General features: G+C 45.6%; 1 protein-coding gene across 1 annotated transcript in view; it reads right to left on the bottom strand.

Annotated features, from left to right (window-relative positions):
• The window catches only part of LOC144686457 (collagen alpha-3(VI) chain-like), a 254,671-nt gene that overhangs the window by 158,971 nt on the left and 76,359 nt on the right, over positions 1-19,341 (bottom strand). The window contains exon 8 of the mRNA XM_078551696.1: positions 13,485-14,078. Coding sequence (XP_078407822.1) covers positions 13,485-14,078 — 594 coding nt within the window. The remainder of the gene's footprint in view (positions 1-13,484; positions 14,079-19,341) is intronic.

Consider the following 19,341-nt stretch of genomic DNA (forward strand, 5'->3'; position numbering starts at 1 on the left):
AATAAACATTGAAGGAAGATACAGAAGAGATCCAAAAATAAGTATTACAAGGGCAAGCGAGAGTACGGGAATACATTAACAGTTAACATAGGAGCAAGTCCAAAACACTTTAAAAATAGGAGTATGAGAGTAGATTCATAGTTAATATTAAAGGGAACCCAAAGGTCTTTTAAAAGCATTAATAGCAAAGGGAACAAAAAGGAGAGCTTGTGCAGAAGGCATGGCTAGGGACCAAAATGAGTGCTTTGGACGTATCTTCACTGGAGAAGAGGTTGCTGCCAATGTAGTGGGACTGAGAAGTAGCATGAGAGGAGCAGTGATTTTAAACTGCAAGGAAAACCAGGCCCGAGACCAGAGCGGGACTGGGAGGCAGTGTGAGAGCGCGGTTAGATTTAAAAAGAGCGGGAACTGAGAGTCAGAACAGAGATTTAAAAAGAGCGGGAGCTGGTCTCAGGGCTGAACATGGACAGAGCAAGAGTTCCAGAGATACTCGGGGCAGAACATGGCGCAAGGACAGAGCGAGAGTTCCAGGGAAACTCGGGACTGAAAGCGGCGTGAGGACAGAGCGAGAGTTTCAGGGAAACTCAGGGCTGAAAGCGGCGCGAGGACAGAGCGAGAGTTTCAGGGAGACTGGAGGCTTAAAGCAGCGTGAGGACAGAGCGAGAGTTCCAGGGAGACTTGAGGCTTAAAGCAGCGTGATGACAAAGCGTGAGTTCCAGGGAAACTCGGGGCTGAAAGCGGCGCAAGGACAGAGCGAGAGTTTCAGGGAAACTCGGGGCTGAAAGCGGCGCAAGGACAGAGCGAGAGTTTCAGGGAGACTTGAGGCTTAAAGCGGCGTGAGGACAGAGCGTGAGTTCCAGGGAGACTCGAGGCTTAAAGCAGCGTGAAGACAGAGCGTGAGTTCCAGGGAGACTCCGGGTTGAGAGCAGCGCGAGGACAGAGTGTGAGTTCCAGGGGGACTCGTGGCTGAAAGCGGCGCGAGGACAGAGCGTGAGTTCCAGGGAGACTCGAGGCTTAAAGCAGCGTGAGGACAGAGCGTGAGTTCCAGGGAGACTCCAGGTTGAGAGCAGCGCGAGGACAGAGCGTGAGTTCCAGGGAGACTCGAGGCTTAAAGCGGCGTGAGGACAGAGCGTGAGTTCCAGGGAAACTCTGGGTTGAGAGCAGCGTGAGGACAGAGTGAGAGTTCCAGAGGGACTCAGTACTGACCGGAGAGGAGAGGCCAACGAGAGCGGTATATAAGGGTGCAAAAAATAGAGGCCGAAGCTGAGGAGGAGAGGCCAGCGAGAACAGTATTAAAGGGCGCGAAAAACAGAGGCCGAGACTGGAGAGGAGAGGCGCACCCTCAGGAGCTTCAGGCGGTGGAATTGAAACTGGCGCCATGATTCAAAAAGCGATGTGATGCAGGGGAGGCAGCTGATTGGTAAGTAGGGTCAGGTGAGTACTTCTGTTTCTATTTTTTCTACCAGTTAAACTGCTGCAGCCCATTAGCTTAAACAAAGTAAGGTGAGGACTTTGGACTGTAGTGGGAGTGTTTGGAGTGGAATAAAGCCCCTAGTGTAATTAGTATTCTTTAAACTGAGTAACTAGCAAACTTAATCTAAAAGGAAGTCATGGCAGCAAAGCTCGCACCCGTGATATGCTCCTCCTGTGCTATATGGGAAGTCATCGACACTTTGCAGTCCTTGGCGACCATGTGTGCAGGAAATGTGTCCAGCTGCAGCTACTGCCTAACCGCATTTCGGAGCAGGAGCTGCGGGTCGATTCACTGTGGAGCATCCACGATGCCGAGATTATCGTGGACAGCACGTTCAGTGAGGTGCTCACACCGCAGGTAAAGACTGAACAGGCAGAAAGAGGATGGATGACCACCAGGCAGAGTAGAGGAAGGCAGGTAGTACAGGAGTCCCCTGTGGCTGCCCCCCTCTCGAACAGATATATCGTTTTGGATACTGTTGGGGGAGACGACTTCTCAGGGGAAAGCAGCAGGAACCAAGTCCATGGCACCACGGGTGGCTCTGCTACACAAAGGGAGAGGGAGAAGAGTGGTACAGCTATACTGATAGGGGATTCAATAGTAAGGGGAACAGACAGGCATTTCTATGCTGCAAAAGAGGCTTCAGGGTGATATGTTGCCTCCCTGATGCCAGGGTCAAGGATGTCTTGGAGAGGCTGCAGCGCATTCTGAAGGGGGACAGTGAACAGCCAGTGGTCATGGTACATATTGGTACCAACGACATAGGTAAAATAAGGGATGAGGTCCTACAAGCTGAATATAGGGAGTTAGGATGTAAATTAAAAAGTAGAAACTCAAAGGTAGTAATCTCAGTATTACTACCAGTGCCACGTGCTAGCGAGAGTAGAAATAACAGGATATTTTGAATGAATACGTGGTTGAAGAAATGGTGTAGGGGGGAGGGATTCAGATTCCTGAGGCATTGGGGAAAGTGGGACCAATACAAACAGGACGGGTTGCATCTGGGCAGGACCGGGACCAATGTCCTCAGGGGGGTGTTGGCTAGTGCTGTTGGGGAGCGTTTAAACTAGAATGGCAGGGGGATGGGAACCTGAGCAAGATGACAGAGGAGGGGGGAAACAAGGATAGAAACAAAAGATAGAAAAGTAAGAAGCAAAAGTGGAAGGCAGAAAAAACAAGGGCGAAAAACAAATGGGGTCATAGTGCAAAATAAAGCCAAGATGACTAACAAGGTTAAAAAGACAAGTCTAAAGGCATTGTAGCTTAATGTGCGGAGCATTTGTAATAAGGTAGATGAATTAACAGTGCAAATACATGTAAACGGTTATCATATAGTTTCAATTACGGAGACATGGCTGCAGGGTGACCAAGGATGGGAACTGAACATCCAGGGGTATTCAATATTTAGGAAGGACAGACAAATAGGGAAAGGAGGTGGGGTAGCACTGTTAGGAAAGGAGGAAATCAATGCAATACTAAGGAAGGATATTGGCTTGGAAAATCATGATATGGAATCTGTTTGGGTGGAGATAAGAAACAGAAAGGGGCAGGAAATGTTGGTGCGTGTTGGCTATAGGCCCACAAAGAGTCATGGAGATGTAAGGGAAGGCATTAAGCAAGAAATTAGAGATGCATGCAATAAGGATACAACTGTAATCATGGGTGATTTAATCTACATATAGATTGGACAAACCAAACTAGCAATAATACTGTGGAGGAGGATTTCCTGGAGTATGTACACGATGGTTTTTTAGACCAATACATTGAGGAACCAACTAGAGAGCAGGCTATCCTAGACTGGATAAGTGCAATGAGAAAGGATTAATTAACAATTTGTTGTGGGAATCCCTTGGGGAAGAGTGACCATAAAATGATAGAATTGTTCATTAGGATGGAGAGTGAAGAAGTTGAGTCTGAAACTAGGGTCCTGAATCTAAATATGGTTTCTTCAGAATGCTACTTGGTCTTGATGTTCAGAAGTGGGATTATGGTCCGGAGGTGGTGGGGTAGAATGAATTGTCAGGCTACAAAGGTGTTATTGATGGAACATATTCAAGAAAGTAGGAAAGGACAAACAATGGGGTGCAGCAGTATTGACCAAAGATACTATTACAGCATTAGAATGGGTCAATGTATTTGAGGGTTCAAAGGCAATGTGAAATTCATTTGTCCTGACGTTTGAGCACAGGGGCCACAGTTCAGGATGTTCCCATGCCCATTAGAAATGGGATGGTTAAGATGCAAAATTAATCTATCCACTTCATTTCCATGATTGTAGTGTGATACGAGCATCCTCCGTCTTCAGCAACTCTTGAGGAGTTATGGTCCAAAGTTAAACGTAAAACTTCAAAGGTAATAATTTCCAGCTTGTTACCTGAGCCATGCACCAATTGCCATAGGGTCAAGTAGATTGGAGAATTAGACATAGTATGATGTGGGAAGGGGTTTCAATTTATGGGGCACAGGCATCAGTAGTCAGGAAAGAGGGAGCTGTTCTCTTTGGATGGGCTCCACTTGTAGGGGAGAAGTTTCTGGTGAAGGGAGATTTAGAAATCTAAAGAGAAATGTTAAGACGATGGAACTGTGTAGTGATTTGGGTCAAGACCAGCGGAGTGAGACAGGAAGCGATAGAGAGCTTAATGGTAATGGTGCATCAGAAAATAAGGTCCATGCGAAGAATAGTCTTTAGAAAAAAATTAAAGGCTCTTCGTCTAAATGTGTGAAGCAGCCCCAATAAGATAGATGAGCTAGTGGCACAAATAGAGATAAATGATTTAGATCTAATCGCTATTACAGAGGCATGGGGGTGGTGGAGTGGTTAGTCGGCACCTCACCAACTATAAAACGGGCTGCCCCACAGCGATAATACACTTGGGGCAGCCTTAACAAGGTGAGAGTGGGACTTCCGTTACTTTCATCCGTGAGGAACAGGAAGTCCCAACCTATACCAATTGGCACATGGCTTGGGTAACAAGAATTCCCAAGAAGGAGGAAAATGGATATCATACTTCAAGGTATGTTCATGAATTTTGGTCAGGGAGGAATTGAGGACCCTATGGGGTGTTTGGGTGGAGGTGGGGGTTGGGTTTTAAAGGCCAGGGAAAGGCACTGCTTCATTGCTTTTTCTATCTGAGAAATCTTGAGGAGTTATGGTCCAAATTTAAATGCAAAACTTCAAAGGTAATAATTTCAGGCTTGTTACCTGAGCCATGCACTAATTGCCATAGGGTCAAGCAGATTAGAGAATGGGGTTACCATCTCAGGGGATGTCCCTTTTGGGGCATAGGGGATGCCTCCAAAGGAAGTACCCCCTCCCTTCCAGACCGCTTTTTAGCTCAAGCTGTTAATGTTGTGGGCTAGTCACCTTCCTTTCACCTTCCTTCACAAACATATTATGGCTGCAAAGGCAGAATGAGGTCCTTCAATTGACAGCTTAATGGCCTCACTGACCTTACTGCTCACAGGCGGACAGGAAGCTGGTAGGCTGGCCACCTGCTTTATCTTAAATACAGCTTCAAGTACGCTGGTGGGGGGTGGCCATAAAATTCCCCCATGGTTACAAGGTGACCAAGGTTGGGAAATAAATATTCCAGGATACACAACATTTCACGAAAGGCAGACAAACTGCAAAAGGAGGGAAGGTAGTCCTGACAGTAAAGGATGATATAAGGATATTAGTGAGAAAGGATCTTGCTCAGAAAATCAGGAAGTAGAATCAGTATGGGCGGATATTAAGAATCACAAGAGACAGAAAACACTGGTGGGAGTAGTTTATAGATCCCGAACAACAGTTATACTGCAGGTGGAGCAAAAATTAAACAAGAAATGATTGAACGTTGTTAGAAAGGCAATGTAATAATTGTGGGGACTTTAATCTTAATATAGGCTGGATCAATCAAATTGGCAAAAGTGGTCTGGAAGATGAATTTGTAGAATGCATTAACAACAGTTTCTTAGAGCAATACATTATGGAACCAACTAGGGATAAAGTTATTTTAGATCTAGTATTGTGCAATGAGGCAGGGTTCATTAGTAATGTCATAGCAAAAGGTCCGCTGGGAAATAGTGATCATTATACATTGAATTTCATATTAAGTTTGGAAGTGATATCCTGTATCACAAATGTTAAGCTTAAACAAAGCCAATTTCATTGGTTTGAGGAGAGAGCTGTCTAAGGTTATTTGGGGAAATAGAGTAAAAGGTTATGATGGCACATAAACAGTGGGAAACATTTGAAGAAACAATTCAAAATGTTCAACAAAAATGCATTGTATTGAAAAAAAAACTCAGCAAGAAAAATCCATCAGTGGTTTACTAAGGGGGTTAAGTATAGGATTATATTAACAGAAGAGGTTTATAATGTTGCCAAGAATAATAGTAAGTTTTACCAAAAATTTGATTAAAAGGGCAAAAATGGAATGTGAGTAAACTAGCCAGGAATATATGAGAATGCAGCACACCCCACCATTCACCTATCAACAATCTGTATCAACTACCACTCACATCACATTCATAGCTTCACCCCAGCCTCAGACACTTTGTACTGCTACAAGCTTCAAAGACATATCACAGTTAGCACACACATGCAGCTATTCAACCATGACAGCCAGATCACCCAAACATATTGCACCACACTTACTGGCAGATTTCCCTCCCCCTTTCAGTACAGGGTGGCACACAACTGGAGGTAGTAGAGATCCACCAGCAGGGGACAGGTTTGGCTGCATGCCCTTACACCCATGGAGCATAAGGTCCTCGCCATCATTGGAGCAGCCACGCCTGATGCTGTGATCAGGGCCGGGGCTGAAACCTTCAAAGAAGGCAGTATGCTCATACCCAATCCTCCTCTTCACACCCCACTTTCTCTCATCCATCAATATCTTCTGATTTATAAGCTGCAGGTAAAGAGAACATGTATCTTTTGCATTCCCCATGTCTCCACCACAACCCAACCTCAAACTTTTATCAGATACCCAAGGACTACAAGCTGACCAGGCAGTGGTGGAGGAGAAAGAGGTGAAAGTGAAGGAAGACAATGTAAAAGAAGAAACGCCATTTATCACTTTAACAGTAACCAGCTCAGAAAATGACACTGCACGTAGTTTAAAAGATAGTTCAGAGACAGGATCTGCACATGGTCAGCCACTAGGCATCAGCGGTCTGCAGCCAGGGAAGGGGGTCACAGATAACAAAGGCTCACCAGAGGATGAGGTCACACAAGTTCTTCCCAATCTCACCCCACCCCGACATACCTTCCTCTCCCAGTGCAACTTTCACCTTGCTCTCCACCCCCTCAACAATCATCCGTAGCAGACCATGGCCAAGACCCTGATGTCCCGAAGCAGACCCTCAATGGTGACCTTCCAACTTCTGTGAGCTGCTTCGTGGCGGAGCCATGTCCCTGAGAATCCACCCAGTATGCGATGAATGTTCCTCCAGGGTCCCGTAGCTGTTGGGCTCCAGCATCTTCTGCTCCTTGGATGTCCACGATGTGAGCAAGTCCCTGACGGTAAGTCCCGACTTCTGCATGTCACACTTGTCAAAACATATTCTGCAAAGGCGTAATTTCCCGCCAATGTGGGTGGTAAATTTGAGGTGGGGGGATGACTCCGGTGAGCTGGGCTTATAATTAGATGCAGGTGTATTAAAAAGACAATCCTGACGTGCAGCAGCAGGAAATGTAGCCCACCATATTGTCCACTCTCACCGCCCGTGACACCTGACACCAGCAGGCACAGAAAATTCCACCTTAACTTTCAATTGTAGATTTATTTACTGAATTTAAACTCCACCAGCTGCCATGATGAGATTTGAACCTATGCCCCCAGAGAATTCACCTTAACACCTAAATTACTAGCCCAGTGATATTTCCACTATGCCACCATCTCTCCCTGACCTGAGTGCTACCAGCTGGACATTAAAGGAGTGAAATTTTTTCCAGTTGTCAGAATTGACTTGTGTGCATTAAGTGCACCTTGCACCACAGGGAAGCCTGCAATCCTTGTGAAGCTGTGTGCTTGCTTTGCCTGCTTTTTTCTGGCAAGACAGAGCGAAATGCATTCAACTCCCTTTGAAAACAGAGCCTCAGTGACCTCTCTTATGTGATAGTGGATAGCAAACTGAGAGCAAATGTATACAAGTTTATGATCACAGTCACCTTCACAGCTACTGGCTTTGGGGTCCTCACCCTGCTCTGAGGCTACAGTTATGGCTGTAGCAGGTGGCAGGTTTCAGTGAGGACCTCCTGAAGGAAGTGAAGACTTGCTGAGGTTGAGGTAGAAAAATTGCTCCATGAATACTCTGGATGGACATGATCTTCTGCTAAGACTCCTTCTTCCCATCCTCCTCTCTTCCAACAGCTTGTCATGCTCTGTGTTGGATCTCCTCATTCTCCCTTTCATACTCTAATATAGTGGGTTGCAAACCAGTTCACCTATTCATTGGACAGATGGTTTGTGCAGAATCCTTGAAGTTACCATATCCTATAAACTTTAGCAACTTTAAGTAGCACTGGTCACCAACATTTCTACAATCAGCAGAAATCAATCCATAGCTAACCTGAAAGTGGTTGATGATCCCTTTAAATAGCTCTGTTTGGAAGTTCTTTCTTTCAATAAATAAAGCTAGAGCATGTGGTGCCAGGGGATCAGTAACAGAATGATTAAATAGCTGACTGAAATACAGGAAGCAGAGAGTATTTAGAGATGGAAGGTTGAAAGTGGGTTCTCACAATCCTTACATTAAGGATTTTAACTTTCAAATCAATACATTTCTAAATTTATGGATGAAACCAGATTATGAGGGTGATTGTTGCAGTTCTCCTCAGTATTAACTAAGTACAAGTCATTAATAAACTTCCAGAATGGTCATACATTGGCAAATGAATTTCAACATAGGGCAAAACCCAACCGAGCGTAAAATGACGTGCGATGACATCGGGCAAGCATCCCAACGTCATTGTGCACTCGCGCGATATTTCAGTTGGCAGGCGCACGCCGGAGTCGGCAGCACAGCCACCGATAATTAAGAAGCCTATTAAGGCCATTAAAAAGTTAATTGAAAGAAATTTTTTGCTGCCTGTCCAACCTTATGGTTGGCGGGCAGGCGAAAAGGCCAAGTGGCCTTTGCACTTTTTTGGAAACTTCATCCAAGGGCGGTGGATGTAGAATAAGCAAAATTAGAATAAGACCATAAAACCATAAGACATAGGAGCAGAAATTAGGCCATTCAGCCCATCGATTCTGCTCCGCCATTCAATCATGGCTGATAAGTTTCTCAACCCCATTCTCCCGCCTTCTCCCCGTAACCTTTGATCCCCTTACCAATCAAGAACCTATCTATCTTGGTCTTAAATACACTCAATGACCTGGCCTCCACAGCCTTCTGTGGCAATGAATTCCATAGATTCACCACTCTCTGGCTAAAGAGGTTTCTCCTCATCTCTGTTCTAAAATGTCTTCCCTTTACTCTGAGGCTGTGCCCTCGGGTCTTAGTCTCTCCTACTAATGGAACCATCTTCCCCACGTCCACTCTATCCAGGCCTTTCAGTATTCTGTAAGTTTCAATCAGATCCCCCCTCATCCTTCTAAACTCCATCGAGTATAGACCCAGAGTCCTCAAACGTTCCTCATATGTTAAGCCTTTCATTCCTGGGATCGTTCTCATGAACCTCCTCTGGACCCTCTCCAGGGTCAGAACATCCTTCCTGAGATACGGGGCCCAAAATTGCTCACAATATTCTAAATGTGGTCTGACCAGAGCCTTATAAATCCTCAGCAGCACATCCCTGCTTTTATATTCTAGTCCTTTCGAAATAAATGCCAACATTGCATTCGCCTTCCTAACTACCGACTCAACCTGCAAGTTAACCTTAAGAGAATCCTGGACTAGGACTCCAAAGTCCCTTTGCACTCCAGATTTCTGAATTCTCTCCCCATTTAGAAAATAGTCTATGCCTCTCTTCTTCCTACCAAAGTGCATGACCTCACACTTCCCCACGTTGTATTCCATCTGCCACTTCTTTGCCCATTCTCCTAACCTGTCCAAATCCTTCTGCAGCCTCCCCGCCTCCTCAATACTACCTGTCCCTCCACCTATCTTTGTATCATCTGCAAACTTAGCTAGGATGCCCTCAGTTCCTTCATCTAGATCAATAATGCATAAAGTGAAAAGTTGTCGTCCCAACACTGACCCCTGCGGAACTCCACTAGCCACCGGCCACCATCCTGAGAAGGACCCCCTTATCCCCACTCTGCCTCCTGCCAGACAGCCAATCTTCTACCCATGCTAGTACCTTGCCTCTAACACCATGGGCTCTTATCTTACTGAGCATCCTCCTGTGCGGCACCTTGTCAAAGGCCTTCTCATCCTTAATAATGGACTCTAAAATCTTACCAACGACCGAGGTCAGGCTAATCGGCCTGTAATTTCCCGTCTTTTGCCTTACTCCCTTCTTAAACAGGGGAGTTACATTAGCGATTTTCCAGTCCTCTGGGACCCTCCCTGACTCGAGTGATTCCTGAAAGATCACCACTAATGCCTCCACTATCTCTTCAGCTATCTCCTTCAGAACTTTGGGTGTAATCCATCTGGTCCAGGTGATTAATCCACCTTCAGACCTTTAAGTTTTCCTAGCACCTTCCCCTTGGTAATGGCCATCATACTCACCTCTGCCCCCTGACTCTCTTGAACTTTGGGGATGTTACTCATGTCTTCCACCATGAAGACTGACGCAAAGTACCTATTCAGTTCCTCCGCCATTTCTTTGGTCCCCACCACTACTTCTCCAGCGACATTTTCCAGCGGTCCAATGTCCACTTTTGCCTCTCTCTTACCCTTTATATATCTAAAAAAAACTCTTGCAATCTTCTTTTATATTACTGGCTAGTTTACCCTCATATTTAATCTTCTCCCTCCTTATTTCTTTTTTAGTTGTCCTCTGTTGGTCTTTGTAGGCTTCCCAATCTCCTGGTTTCTCACTGCTCTTCGCCGCATTGTATGCTTTCTCCTTAGCTTTTATGCTGTCCCTGACTTCCCTTGTCAGCCATGGTTGCCTCATCCTCCCTTTAGTATGCTTCTTCTTCCTAGGGATGAATTTTCGCTGTGTCTCCCAAATGACTCCCAGAAACTCCTTCCATTGCTGTTCCACTGTCTTTCCTGCTAGGCTCATCTCCCGGTCAATTCTGGCCAGCTCCTCCCTCATGCCTCTGTAGTTGCCTTTATTCAACTGTAATACCGTTACATCTGATTCCTGCTTTTTCCTCTCAAATTGCAGGGTAAATCCTATCATATTATGGTCACTTCCTACTAAGGGTTCCTTCACCTTAAGCTCCCTTATCAAATCTGCCTCATTACACATCACTAAATCTAGAATTGCCTGTTCCCCAGTGGGCTCCACCACCAGCTGCTCCAAAAAGCCATCTCGTAGACATTCCACAAATTCCTTTTCTTGGGATCCACTGCCAACCTGATTTTCCCAGTCTACCTACATATTGAAATCCCCCATGATCACTGTAACCTTGCCTTTCTTACACGCCTTTTCTATCTCCTGGTGTATCTTGTGCCCCACATCCTGACTACTGTTCGGAGGCCTGTACATAACACCCATTATGGTTTTTTACCTTTGCGGTTCCTCAATGCCACCCACACAGATTCTACATCATCTGACCCTACGTCGTTTCTTGCTATTGATTTAATTTCATTTCTTATTAACGAAGCAACCCCACCCCCTCTGCCAACCTGCCTATCTTTTTGATAAGATGTATATCCTTGGATATTTAGCTCCCAGTCCTGATCCCCTTGCAGCCATGTCTCCGTAATGCCCACCACATCATACCTGCCAATTTCAATCTGCATCACAAGCTCATTTACCTTATTTCGTATACTGCGTGCATTCAGATACCATAAGCAAATAAAAATAAAATTAAAATTTTTAAATGTCACTAGTAACATGTCCCCCTGCTCATGTGACAAAGTCACCTGAGGGGGCATGTTTTATAACATTTATAAAATCTTCATTATTCTTTTTGAAATCTGTTCATCTCCCTGAGGCAGCTTTGTGCCTCAGGGAGATTTGCAAGCGCACACTCACATGCATGTGCGCAGTTCCCCTCGATCATGGATGGCGGTCAGCTTCCTGCCCCCATCTGACAAGGGTGAAATTCTGCCCATAGATACAGTGCGGTATTACATTTTGTTAAGAAAGTAAGGAGATTACATGTTACTTGGAAAATATGAATCTGAATGGGGTAGGGGAGCAAAATAGTGACCTGGGGATACAGATAAACACGTCATTAAAAGTAGAATAACAAATTAATAATATCATAAAAATCTAGCAGAAGGGTCTGTTTCCAGAGGGACAGAATTTAAAACAGATAAGTTATGCTCAACTTGTGGTGAAATTTATTTATTTTTTGTCTGTATGTGTTTTTGTAAGTTAGCAAATGTGGGGGTGACCTTTGGTTGACTAGAGATTTAAGCGACAGGATGTACCCATCCTGGATACATTGAAATTTTTCCTTGGGTGGAACCCAGTTGGGAGATATTAAGGGTTCTTACCGATCATTTCAAGGATCAGTTAATCAGGAGGAGATGGAGACAAGTTGGCTCCATGCAACTGAAGTGCTGCCATTAACTCTGTTCTGTTGAGGGGGCTGGGGCTCAGAGAAGCACCAGGAGCCATTTATAGTTCTGTGCTGCTAAGAATTGGAGCTCAGAGAAGCCAAGAAGCAGTTGTTGGCAGCAACGCAGCTGAGAAGCTAGGACCATGCCTATGTTTAGACGCTGGAGTGTAGCCTGGCCAACACAATGCAGTCTCAGCAGGAGATCAGCTCAGCTGGAAAAGAAGACCAAGATGGCTGAATCTGGGAGCAGATTTGAGAGAAACCTGGAATAGTGTGCCTTTGGGTTAAGATTGTATCCGTGGAACTCAGGTAGAGCTGCTGTTGGCTAGAAACCAGGCTAACTCTTTGAAGGTGCTCGTTCTGAAGAAGACAGAGCTTTAAAGAATTTTTGTGACTTACTAATGTCTGGTGGGTTGCTGAGGAAATTTGTGGAATCTGTTTTGTTTGATCCTGCTATTTAATGTGCAGTTTGTGGTGTACTCGAACACAGTTTGCCAATTAATTCATATTTGCCTCGTTAATTCTGGATGTTAGTTTATAAGATAGATAGTATTGACTGTTTGCTTTGCTAATTCATGTATAGTAAAATTGATTCCATTTGTTTAAAATCATTGAATCTTGTGGCTTTATTCTCTCAATAAACATCTGGGATTTCAAATTTTGTCTACTTTCATAAAAAGAAAGGTTACTGGTCCCTAACTAGGTAGTAACAAATTTGGAGGTCTCGCCCAGGACCGTAACAAAATTTGGGGGTGTGGTCTGGGATTGTAACCTTGTATTGAACCTCGGTGAGACCATACTTGGAGTACTGTGTATAGTACTGCTTGACGTATCATAAAATTATATGGAGGCACCAGAAAGGGTTAAGAAAAGATTTACAAGGATGATACCAGAACTGCAAGGTTATAATATCAGAAAAGGATGAACAGGCCAGGTCTCTTTTCTCTTGAAAGGTTTTGGTAAAAAGTTTCTACTTCCGAAGCCAACAATCTAAGGTTGTTACCAAGAAGTCAAATAGGGAATTCAGAAGAAACTATTTTTAGCCACAGAATGGTGAGAATATTGAACTTACTACCGTAGGATGTAGTTAAGACATACAGTACAGATGGATTTAAGGGGCAGCTAGATAAGTAGGCGATGGAAAAGAGAATTGAGGGTTATGCTGATAGAGTTAGCCATGGAAGGATGGGAAGAGGCTTGAGTGGAGCATAAAAGTCAGCATAGACTGATTTGGCTAAATAGCCAATTTCTGTGCTGTGTATATAATGCATGCATATATCATATCTGAATATCATTCTAACCCATTTATAATGAAGCATTATGACTTTATGGATTGCAATTTTCTTTATTTTGTATGTGATTTAAAAAAAATAAAATCAGATTCTCACCTTCAGGACCTGTCTGAATTCGGATAATCCGATCTCTACTCAGTATCCTCAGTGGTGACTCCAGATTTTCTTGTAGTGTTTCCACATTCCGCAGATCATTTACCTTGAAAATATAATCAGGGGACAGTGAAATCTGTTGGAGTTCATTTTCATCTGCGTCTCCTGATCCAATACTGAAAGGTGCTACACCAGCCGCTTTCAGTGCTAAAGCTGCCCGACTAACATCATCGGATGACTTGCTGGCAGTGAGAAGGATCAAGAACTGGGGTACACCTTCCTCTGCTCTGCCACCAGCAGAACGAGTAAAGATGGTATCTTTGACATAGTCCAAAGCTGCACCAGTGTTGGCTTGACTCCCTCCTATTTGCCTGAGACTATTTATCATATTCTTCACCTCCTGCGTTGTGGTGTATTCGTTTAAGTAGAAGTTGACTCTGGGGTTATCACTATACTGCACCACACCAACTCGGACTTTGTCACGTCCAATGTCCAGATTATCAACCACTTTAGAAATGAATCTTTGAATTGAAGAGAAAGCAGCTCTGACATTGTCTGATCCGTCAACAAGGAACACAACATCCCTCTTAACACCATCTGTAAGAAATGGGAAATAGATTCCTGACAGTTAGTGGTCATGTGCAAAAATAAATGTACTACATTAAAGTCATGCATGTTTTAAAGGAGCTGATTTTATTTTTTCTTTGGCTAACCGGTACTAAAATGAAAGCTTTCAATATATCATGAAAGCCTTGGATATTGTGTGCCTGATGTTGAGGAGCTGGATAAATCAAATAGAGACTTAACTCTGGCTTTAATCTCACTAACAGGGTGGAATTCTCCCAAAATGAAACTAGCTGCAGTGGTGAGTGGTTCCTTCAACACCCTCCAATATCAAACTCTCATCATGCACGCAAACTTTCTTCAGGGGTTTCATGCAGCCATTTGCAGGACACACTTATCAACACTCATTCTCTCACCAAGATGTTCACATCACCACTATCCCATCTATCATGTTGCTCACACTCCATCCTGGGGGGCTCACCATACACAGAGAACACGCATCTCACCCAACCTCTGCTCCATCCCTTCTCATCGCATGCCTTTCTTTCTTCGTCAAAGAGGCCAAGCTGGTGTACAATAGGCACGAGAGTGCACAGACCCGGGGAGAGATGTCCAACATCCTCGCCCTCAGTGAATTTGAGGACGCTGCAGCCGGGCTGGCTGCGGTCAACAGGGATCGCTCCTGTGGGGAAGGGGAGATCCGTCTCTTCAGCCAACCTAGTACAGAGCACAGCTCCATCACCTCATCAAATCCTGACATTCACAGTGAGTCACTTGCAGTCTTATCTCTCTTTTCTATTTTCTAGGCACAATCACGTCGAGGCCCCCAGGCCATTCCAGCACCACCAATGTGAGTCCCCTGACCTCAACTGAGGATGAAGCTCCAGGAGAACCATCATGGCACTCACACGCACCCTCCACCAACTCAGAGACACACACATCGGTGGGGCACAGATGTAGATTAGGCTCGGACTCACTGACACATCCCCGCAGCAGTCAGAGGCAGGGACAGCCCAAGTCTCCAGCACTCGGAGGGCTGCTGGAGACCAGCCGCCTGCTTGGTCTAAGTCAGATAATGAGCCTCTGGAAGCAGCTGCCAAATCTATGCTGGAGATGCAATGACAGGCGACAAAACATCAGGCAGAGAGTCAGCAGTCACTGAGCAGACTAGAGCGAATGATGGAGGAGTCCATTCGGGTTCTGGCTGATGTCATGACTGACATGCAAGTGCCTTGCGGTCACCACGGGAAAGCTGGCAACCACCATGGAGACCTTGGTCCATCAGGTCTTGCCAGATTTGTGCTCGGCCCTGCACTCCATGGCCACACACCCTGGTGGGCACCATCAGGATGTAGGTGACATGGTGACAAGGCATCTTGACCTCCCTCCAGGTGCACCATCTCCTGCAGAAGTCATGGCGGCACGCTTGGGCACACATTGGGAGGATGAGTGTCAGCCGGACACCAGGGGCCTCCTCTCAGGACACTCCAAGGGTGTGCAGCCACTCACAGCCTCCTCTGCCTGTGACACCATCCAATCCAGCTTCCCAGGCCGCCGAGGGCACTTCTGCCTCTGACCAGGTGACGCTTATCAGGCCGGGGCCCTCCAGGCCTCAGGCTACCAGAGGATGATCATCAAGGTCATCACAGATATCAGGATGCAACAGTCAGCAGGCTGCCTCCACCTCTGCTGCGGATCTCGGGGCTGCACCCAGGCGTAACACTTGAGTTAGGAAAGTTAAGAAAAATTGATGTCACTTTTGGGTCACGAGTGTGCTAGACATGTAACTAAATTGCACTTTTGTTAATACATTTGATGGTTATGTGAATGTTCCTGTCAACTGAAGGCATTGAGATTTTGTACTTTGGAGGTCTCTTATTTCGATGTTTAACCTTCCTCCCACCATAGTGTCCCACTGTGAGATTAACATTCCTGTGATGTAAACCTCAGTTTAACTAATATCTGCACCCCTTGTGTGATGTCAGGGAGATGCGGTTAAATCTTTATTTGAAGTGTGTGATGTATTCGTTTCTCACTCTTCTTCCTCAAAGAACACCATTGAGTGAGGGCAGCTCATCAGCATTGATATTCTAGCGGCATGTATATCTCCTCAGAGGTAATGGCAGAAGAAAAGACATGCACAGGAGGCGGAGATCCCCAGGTATGTCCACATCTCAGTCGCAGCAGTGCTTGCATCATTAGATGGTGGCGAAGGCTTCAAGTCTTCTCTCGCATCGATCTTGTTCTGAAGTGGGCTGGCAGCTTCCAGAGTGAGATCACTCACAGGGCCTGACGATTCATTAGGTAAGTGTGAATGTGGGACTCGTTCTCGCTGCAAGTGGGTGGACATCCCATGAGATAAAAGAAGATGGTTTTGAGGGCTAGGAGAGATGTGGCCATATTTCCTCACTTGACTTTACTCTTTTTAGAACCTGTCAGAGACGTGGCACGTTTCCCACGTCTTCCTTCCTCCATGGCGTGATCGTGCTTATACTGGCCCTCAGCGGCCTCGTGAGGTTCCTGGGCCTCCCGGTCTTTATTGTCTGATGAGCTCTCATCCTCCTCTGGCAGGGAGTCACCTCTTTGCATTGCCAAATTGTGAAGGGCACAACACACTGCGATGTTGCGGGAAACTCTGTCCAGAGTGTATTGTAGTGAGCCACCTGAGCGGTCCAAGCATCTGAAACACATCTTCAGAGGCCCTATGGTCTGCTCTATGAGGGAGCGTGTGGAGCTGTGAGCAGCATTGTACCTCTCCTTGGAACGACTCCGAGGGAGACCCACTGGTGTCATTAGCCAGTGTTTCAGTGGGTAACCCTTATCCCCAAGCAGCCATCCCTGCAGGTGTAATGGCCCCTTGAAAATCTCAGGCACCTGGGAATGACTCAGGATGTAGGAATCATGGCAACTCCCAGGGTACCGTGCACAAACGTGCAGTATGTGCTTCCGGTGATCAAACACCAGTTGTACGTTGATGGAACGATAGCCCTTGTGGTTTATAAACATTAGGCCCTGCTGCCACGGAGCCCGTATAGCCACATGGGTACAGTCTATTGCACTCTGCACTCTTGGGAAGCCTGAGATGGCAGCGAAGCCAGTGAATCTTGCAGCCTGGTTGCCTTCTTCCAGAGCAAACTTTACATAATGATGTAAAGGGCATCTGTGACCTCCTTAATACATTAATGTGCTGTGGACTGAGAGATGCTGTACAGGTCACCTGTTGATTCTGAGAAAGAACCAGAGGCTAAGAAATTGAGTGCAGCGGTCACCTTCAAAGCCACTGGCAGCGGATACCCTCCAACTCCACATGGCATCAGGTCTTCATGAAGAATGTGGCATATGTGATGTATCAGAACTTGGGACAAAGGCAGATGTGCAGGGCATTGCCTGTCACTCATCTGTAAATAGGAGACTAACGGATGATAAACCCTAGGTCTGGTGAGTCGCCCCCATTGCCTGGGTTTCTCCTCCTGACCCTTCTGTTCATGCTGTGGCTCCGCTAGGCCATGTCCTTCCTGCTGAAGCTGCACACAGAGTCGTCTCTCTGTTCTTCATCTCCTCCATTGTATTAGGACCCTGACAAAGGCAGCATTGAGCCCTGCATCCATATTTGCTTTTGCCTTCTCTCTGAAAGGAAACATTGAAGACCTTAATGATTCAAGGGGCAAGAAAGCGAAGCTCAGAGGATTACAGTTTGGAGACTGTAAGGGTCCATAGATTTTCCTGCCCTACTTGCTGGTGGTTGATGCCACCTTGTCCCTAGACACTAGCACACACATTGAGGTGATCAAGATGGCGTTGCAGATACATAACATCTTGAGCCCTGCGTGAGATGCTAAAGTTTAAGTGAGATGTGTGACCCAGCCTAGCTCTGTGCTCCAATCTTTGATGTTGCATATTAATGATCAATCAGTTGCTCATGGTCATTGAATGATGTCCTTTGTCCCATTAGGAATGTCACATCTGGTCAACACGTGACATGCCTTCATTGATGGAATGCCATATATGATACAGCTGTGTCTCCCACACTATTGCCTACATTCCCAAATTCTACATTCCCATATGTTATCCTTGAGATGCAACGATGAGATGTGTAGCCACTGAGTTCTGAGTCACCCTTTAACAGTGCTAATGAAGCCATTGACTTTTATTCAAGGAGGTCTTCCTCCTTTCTTTCTAAGCAGACTCCTGCTCACTACAGCAGCAAAAAAGAGGTTAGAGGGTGACCACAGAAAAGCCCCCCTCATGTTTTCCCTTCCCCTTGACTGCCATTCCACAGCCTTCCCTCCCCGCCGACCCCTCATGTTTGTCAGCCCAACCCCCCCGCCTCACAGCCCAGCCCCGGTTGAAGTGCTAGTCTCTGAAAATGGAAGCCTGCATGAGTACCACAGCACAGTGATGTTCCTCGGGACAATGACAGTGAAGAAAAGCAGCAGTCCAACCCTACAACCCCAGCAGAGTGGCATCCATCGCAACAAGGTTGGTGTAGCACTACGACAGTTATGTTCCACTCATCTCGAATTTACCAGTGAACTGAGGTCCGCCTTGTGCACGCCACCCCTTTTCAGATGTGTTTGATGCTGACATAATTTCCCATTGACGGAAGATTGGAAGGCGTAGCAGAATTCCGGCAAGTATCTGTTTTAATGAGCGTACATGACATGCTAATGGATACAAATGGCATTCGCGCCACTATTCGGTGGGGTAATCGATCTGCCATGAAAACACCGTTGGGAGAATTGCGACCTGTTTTTTCGATGGCAGGTTTCTGATTTTTTTGCCTCCTGCTGGATTCTCCACACCCACCCACCAAGGAACCCATGGCAGGTGGGATGGGAGAATTCCAGCCACAGTCTTTTTTTCAATAACTTAATACACTAAATGTGATCAAACAAAAAAGATAAGGATTCAATTTATAACAAGTTCTTGATGAAGAATGATTATTTGCATAATTTACTGATAGAATGGATAAATAATTTTTGGGGCACTTAGTTGATTCATTAGCTGTTCTCACTTCATTTTATCAATGGGAATGTGGATTTTTTTTGTCAGCAATTCCAATGCCAATTCTCAGTCCATTGATGCATAGTTTAGTTCTACACTGCCTAGCAAACAATTCTCAGTCAAGAATTGCACATTCAAATGTGGATGCTAGCTCTCTTTGTGCTGTCCAACATTTTCTTTTCCATGCCACCTAATATCTGAATCTGTGAACAATTGCTAAATTGTTTCCAATAGGGGCTTCAAGAGAGGTTTACTTCAATAATTTTAATTTTCAATCTGGGATTGCCCTCTC

Source organism: Cetorhinus maximus, chromosome 11 (assembly GCF_964194155.1).
Source record: "Cetorhinus maximus chromosome 11, sCetMax3.hap1.1, whole genome shotgun sequence".
Lineage (NCBI taxonomy): Eukaryota > Metazoa > Chordata > Chondrichthyes > Lamniformes > Cetorhinidae > Cetorhinus > Cetorhinus maximus.